This window comes from Rhipicephalus microplus, chromosome X, assembly GCF_043290135.1.
Source record: "Rhipicephalus microplus isolate Deutch F79 chromosome X, USDA_Rmic, whole genome shotgun sequence".
Classification (NCBI taxonomy): Eukaryota; Metazoa; Arthropoda; class Arachnida; order Ixodida; family Ixodidae; genus Rhipicephalus; species Rhipicephalus microplus.
Window position 1 is genome coordinate 372,975,967 of NC_134710.1, and position 6,702 is coordinate 372,982,668.

Genomic DNA, 6,702 nt, shown 5'->3' on the forward strand with positions numbered 1-6,702 from the left:
CTAACTAGCGTTCAACTTTCCCTTTGCTTCGCCGAAGGTTCCTATTACGGGCCGACGCACGTCGACCCTACGTACCTCAAGTCGGAGATCTCCATGGAGAGTGAGACGTCCCTGAGCGGCCTCGAAGACGTACTGATCGGGGCCGGGAGCGGAGGCGGTGGCGGACAGCCTCCTCCTTCGCTATCGGACGCCATGTTTGCCCCGTCAGCCGTGAACCCCATCGACAAGCTGTACTCGATGCAGACGTCCTACTTCAGCAACAACGAGTGCGAGTGCCTGGGCGGCTCCAACTGACGCTGCCAGGGCGCCGCCACCGCGCCGCGCCGCCACCGCAGGCAGCAGGGCAGCCAACGCCAGCCGGCCGCAGTCAGGCACTAATGCCTGCCTTGTAGCGCAATGTAACGGCGCGTAACACTTTCGAGCTAGAGGGGGCCGCGGATGGGGCTGCGCATGCACTGCAAGTTTTTTGACGGCGATTCGACGTTTGATACGCTGTATATTCATAATGGCCTGCGAAAACAAACACGGTACACGTTAAGGCGAACACAAGAGAGACCCTGAAAGCCCCCCTCGTTTCGTTTTTCTTTATTAATTTGTTTAGCCTTCGTTGATTTATTGTTTATCATTTATCAGAGGCTGGTAAAGCAATCTCGATGTATGACAGCGCAACCTGGAGCGCCACGAGAGAGGCAGCCAGTGTAACGTGCTCGTATACTCGTGTCATTTACCATGTGCAGAGGGCCAAAATTGACTTGGCTTGTATGCACTATTCAAATTATGTCTTCGCTTTCCAATAGCAAGCGGCTGATCTCCTACGTATTATCTCAACCGTACACTACTAATACTACAATTATTCTTTCGCGTGTGCAGGACCGAAATAAATGTTACTCTTTTTGTTGGTTCTCAAAACCTACAAAATACTCGCCATTACAACAGCGACTATACTTACCCAACTACTTTTTTTTTCTTAGGTCACCTGGAAAGACGGTGTCCATCAAGCAGGGTGCGCATGTATATCTCTACTTTTGGCAAACGCATGTTAAGAAGGTATGCCATAAACGTGTCGAAACTGAAGTGACAGCTGACACTGTAGAGTGCGTTGTCATAATAAAATAATTACCAGTACAAGGCACCGCTGCTGATGTTCAAGACTTGTTATCTGTTGATCAAAAAGCATTGCTAGCAACTCAGGTTACTGCAGTTTACACATTAAAAACCTTTACTGGTGGCTAGAAGCTCGCGAAGCAGCTACAGGAGTTGTTTAGTAACAGTCGCCACAACAATAATTCGAGGTTATTAAGATCTGTTCTGTTGATGTGATCTCTTGATATGGTCTGATCTGTATGCACGTTTGCTTATTCTCAAAATGTCGGTGGGGTGCACTAGCGAAAGATAGAAAGTGGTTTGTTCATCTGAATGAATGTTGACACCGATGGTCAAGTGGCACCAATATTCAAATTAGTCGGCTTCCTTGGCAGCAGATGTTCCAGATGTGATGTTCGACGTGCTATATATAAGTTCATTGTTCAAATTTACATTCGCAACTACTATTGCCTGAATTAGGCGCTACAATGGGTACTCTAAAAGTAAACCTGAGAACGAAATCTCGTGAGTTCCACTTAGGTTGACCGGGCCATCACCAGCGTCTCAAAGATTCTCCTTTGCGAATGTTTTGACTTTGCCACTCGGTATTTCATCCTATCCCATACTTACCTGCTGCGCTGACTTTTCCTGAATGAGTAGAATGAACAAAGTAAAAAAAGAGCTGTAGGTTATATGGTTTGATAACCCGTCTAGCTACCAAACCAAAGAAGAATTTAATAGTCGCGCTCAAGGGCAATGAAGCCATGTGCAATTTGAGCTCGTGAGGACACGTCGCAAGTCATATTGAGCGCGACGTGCACGTTCACGACTTCAGAGACTACTATCGGACTCTATTCATCTATCGCCGGCTTGTGTAAGCAACGGATGTATTCTGCCATTGTCTTTGAGCATTTCAGTTACCGAGTGCCACTCAGGGCACGTTCGGTGCTGTTGTTTTCTTTTGTTGGCTTCGTTTCGTTCATTTTACTTTTTTTTTCTCGGGACCTCTCACTTTCGACAACTTCATTTCCTCCGCGTGACGCGGTGCCCCCACGCGCCACAAGCGGCGGACGCGTGTAAGCTTGTACACCACACCCGACAAGTCCCCAGAGCGCGGCAAACCTTTCAAAGCGGCGGCGCTCGTGTTCGCGCACTGCTGCCATCGACCGTTATACCGTCATGCGCATGTGTAGTAGGCATGCTTGTGCGCAAGGAACTGCGAACTGTGCGCATTTGTGCGTGAGTGCTTGTCTATTGTGTACGTTGTGAAGGGTCTTGAACGAGTCGGGGAACCTTCGCTTTCCACGAAATACACATACACACACACAAACACAATCATCGGTACATAGCACGCAGGCTGATCAAACCCGGTGGTGTGCACCTTTTTGTTGCATATACGCAGATGTGACGCACTTAGTTTCCCGGTGGCTTCTGCTACACGTCACAGCGTGGGCGATGGGTGAAGGAAGCGGAGGGCTGCCTACCATTTCGGATGTAATTGCTTTGTTTGCTTTAAGCATGTGCTTATGGTCACGAAAACATGACCATGGCTCTCAGTTCAAGCACCGGTATTTTAAAATCCTTTTTTTTCTAGCCTAGTTCACTTCAGGGGAATGTATTTGAATTGCAACTATAAACGCCATTGGTATCTTAAAGCCTCTCACACTCTTCTATTGAACTAGCTCTAACCATGTGTGATAGCGGCAAATGCAGCGCTTGTTGCTCCGTATCAGAAGCATCGGGACATGCGCCTTGTGTTTCTACAAAATGAAAACAGCCGTTTTCAAACACTGTGCAGTTTCGCAAAAGTCTTGAGCGCCATGTGCAAATAACTGTTTCATCTTGTGCTGTCATTTACAAGGCATGGAGTTCAAAGCAAGGTATCTTACGTCATGATCTTTTGTTATCCCAAAACTGTCAAATTCCTTAATTTTACCGCAGCTAGAACAATAGTAAGTGCACCTTTTGGCTCATGTCTTGAGTGAATGCTACTGTAGTTACAACTATTACTCTTTTTCCTCTTCTCTTCCATTCCTTTTTTTAGCCAACTTGGCAAGAATCAGTGGACCATTGATATGCTATGTATATTATTTATATGCATTCACGTTGGTCAATGGCAGCCACCACTTATCCGCGAAAGGTATCAATTTTAAACAATACGTGAGTTCCTGCTTAACGACTAGGCAATACACCCGATAAAGTTGCTATAGAAGAACTGCCTAGCTGGCTCATAGGATCTATTTTCTTCCGCAGTGAATAATTGGCGCCGCTCAGCCAGATCTGACATGCCTCCTTGAAGTGTTCGATCCGAAAAATATCCCATATTCGCGAAAGTCGCCTTGCCACCCGGGCACACGTACTTCACTGAAAAAAAATTGCGTATTTACAGTGTTTTCTTCATAGAGTTTCCCAAACTAACTAGATGAGACTCTGGCGCTGCGATCGTTCAGTGACCTTGGGAATGATGGGTAGTACATGGATTCGCCTAGCCTTCGCAGTGGTGGCTGGCGAATCGCAATCGTGGCTTCGTTTATTGCTGTGTTTTCGTTTCAATTGGACGGAAAGAACGAATCCTTTTGAACTTCGTGACCCGATTTGAAATGGTAAGACTAAAAAAATTTAGTTGGTCAAGCACAACCATTCAACATTTGCTCATTTTTGTTTCATAAGAAAACAGCTTCAAGGCACACAAAGACACACGAAACCAAAAAAAAAAAGATTATACAAATCCGTGTGCTACCCATCATTCTCATACTCGCTGATGCGCCGTGCATTGCAGCGCCCATTGACAATGGCGCTGGAGTTCCCTCTAGTGTATATTCAGAAAACTGTATGGTTTTCATAACCCCTTTCTACCTTACCCATGCTGTATTTTTATGAAACAGTGCAGTTGCGGTCAGTGGTGATAAGAAGGGATACCGCTCCGTAACCTGAAAATCTAAAGCAGTTTTTAGGCCGGGTTGAAGATTTTTCTGTCGCGGCTTCGCACGTTGTGGTTTGAATGTTGATAAATTTCCCACGAATGAAAAGTTGCGGCCTGTATTTCGGCTTCTTTTGGAGCTACAATCTCCTTCTTTTGTTCGCTGCATTGCTCCGCAAATATTGTAAACACTTTGCTTATAGCGACCATGCATATATTGTGAAATCATCAATTTTTCACCGTGCACGCCTTTTTTTTTATTTGACAGCCAGTCAAGTGTAATGCGCAACGCAGTGCAACTTGTTGTAACAACGGCAGAGATCTGACGATGTTTTTGCAGCCTTTTTTTTCTTTGTTTCAAACTCACCATTACAAGTGACCTCATACTTCAAGAAGCGCACAGATGATTGCTATTTCTGGTTTTTAATACACAAACTGCTTGCTTCTGAGGATTGTCACATTGTTGAACACAAAAAACAACTGTTTTGTGGTGTCATAGAGGTTTTTGTATTTGCTTCTATTTTTCACTGCATTCTAGTGTCCAACTGCCTTTCCGTCAACATATATACATACGCTTTTTTGTTTACCTGTGTCTTTATATACTCGTTTTGTGAATTTAGACAGATCAACATACTAATCGGGCCGTACGGCCGCCTTGCTTCTATCAACCTGCCCGTACAAGGAAAAGAATCTTACTTTATCAATGCTCATATATTTCATTTCATTTGTCTGTTTTCTTCTTTTTGTATCCCGTTTTGGTGGGAGCTACTTGCCCGCATTCTTCGTATACGTTTCTTCTGCTTTCGAGCCAGACCACCTAACCTTAAATGTCATGTGGATTTGAAAACGGAGGATTTTTGCTCTCAACGCGCTAACGGCACAGCTCGGTTCATATTACAGTTTCTGTTTTGTTTGTTTGCTTATTTGCTGTAACATGAGTTGCATCGCTCTTGGTGCTCTTTGGCCACAACTTATATCTCGCGCCACTAAACTGCATGTCTCATCAATTTGTATTGTTGACATTGTTTTGAATTTGTTTACGACTCGTGAGTATTTAGTAGACGAACTTATGTCTAGAAAATCATTTTTGCTCCTCCAGTGTGGATCTGGTTTGTTGTTTGCTTCGTACGATGGGGCACGGTTCGTTACAAATGAATCCATCACTACGACACTCTGACGCTATGTCGTTCACTTGAGATAGCATCTGTGGTCGATGAAGTTCACGTGATCATCATGAAGTGACACGGAATGGTGACTATAAAATATTGTGCCTTTTGTGTGCTTTGCTTGTGTGCTGTCTTTTGGAAACTGACTTATATTTTCATAACTACCACCGCACGAGTTTCTCTCTCGTTTCTCAATCTCAGGGCAGCTCGTCCAAAATCAGAAAATCAGTAGAAATCTCACTCGAAAGCAACGCTGAATATGTAAAGTTCGTGTTTATCACAAAAAAATGTGTCTGCTTTGTGTAAATCATTTTCAAATGGTCAGTTATCCAACGAAAACTGCAGTATTACGGCCACTGTGCCATTATAACTGAGTGTGTGTGTTTTATTTCATGCTACTGTGTTAACTTTACATTCTTTGAAATGTGACCGAGGCATCCAAAAGAAAGACAGCTAAGTCCCAAAAGTTTTTGCATTGTTTCGCATTGCATCTCAAAAATTTTTCATCGGGAAAACCATCAGTGCAGTAATACATGAGTCAAAAAACAGATGGCTGGTAACGTATTGCGCACTAACCATGCTGTTTACAAGCGTAGCGCTTCATGATATAGTCTAGTTTCGGAATATACGAACACACATGAACCTGTTACATACACACGACACAACTTCGAGCAAAAGTCATTCTCCGCGTATCACACATTGGAGATACGGAGAAAGCCCAGGTCGAGATGGATTGAGCTAAAGCTGCGTGCCATTATCTCACTTTTTCTTGCGTGTGCCTTTTCCTTTTGTTTTTTTTATGGTCGGACATCACCACTTTTCCCTGCGTGTGCTTTTCTTTTCACAGATAACGGCATGAAGCATTGGCGTCACTTCTTTTTTTTTTTTCCTTTGCCGAGGTGGCTTACATTGTGCGAGAACACGGCCATTATGACTCAATGTTGGCATTGCGTTGAAACACTGACAGATATTGTTTGAACATAAGCATAGAGCGGTAACTGAGACTTTCTTAGGAGTGCTTGTGTTGCCGAGGTGCTGTTCCTATGGTGACGGCCCATCCCCTTACCCTGCTCATCGCCTTTCCCCCACCCTTAAAACCTGACGGAACAATTAATCAAGTTCTGCGTGCCATCACGCTGGGCATATCACGTCAACCGCTTCCAGATTTCATACGAAGCGATGTAAGCAGAAGAAAACGAAAAAGTGCGTGTTGTGTGATTCTAGTCATAAATTATTTCTTTCGAGATGCATCCACAGGTATGACTGGACTTCTTTTTTTTCTCATTCTGCCTCGTCTAATAAAAGAGATACTTGATCACAAAAGACGTTTTCTGTGTGCTTATTTATTATATAGGAGTGTCCAGGGCTGAGAAATGACTTGACGAATTGTAACACCACCTTAATAAGCAACGAAAACAAAATCGAATAACACTGTTCCACTTTTCCTTCCAGTACAGACGGCATGCATCAAAGAACTGCATCAATTCTGACGAGTGATTTCCTGCAGCAAAATAGACGTGCCTTCATCTTTTT

The 6,702-nt window shown here is 44.0% G+C and overlaps 1 protein-coding gene across 1 annotated transcript in view; it reads left to right on the top strand.

Moving 5' to 3' along the window:
• The window catches only part of LOC119161076 (LIM homeobox transcription factor 1-beta), a 160,509-nt gene extending 154,017 nt beyond the window's left edge, over nucleotides 1-6,492 (top strand). The window contains exon 9 of the mRNA XM_075879986.1: nucleotides 38-6,492. Within this exon, the coding sequence (XP_075736101.1) occupies nucleotides 38-294 (257 nt within the window). The 3' untranslated portion in view covers nucleotides 295-6,492. The remainder of the gene's footprint in view (nucleotides 1-37) is intronic.
• Nucleotides 6,493-6,702: the final 210 nt, after the last annotated feature.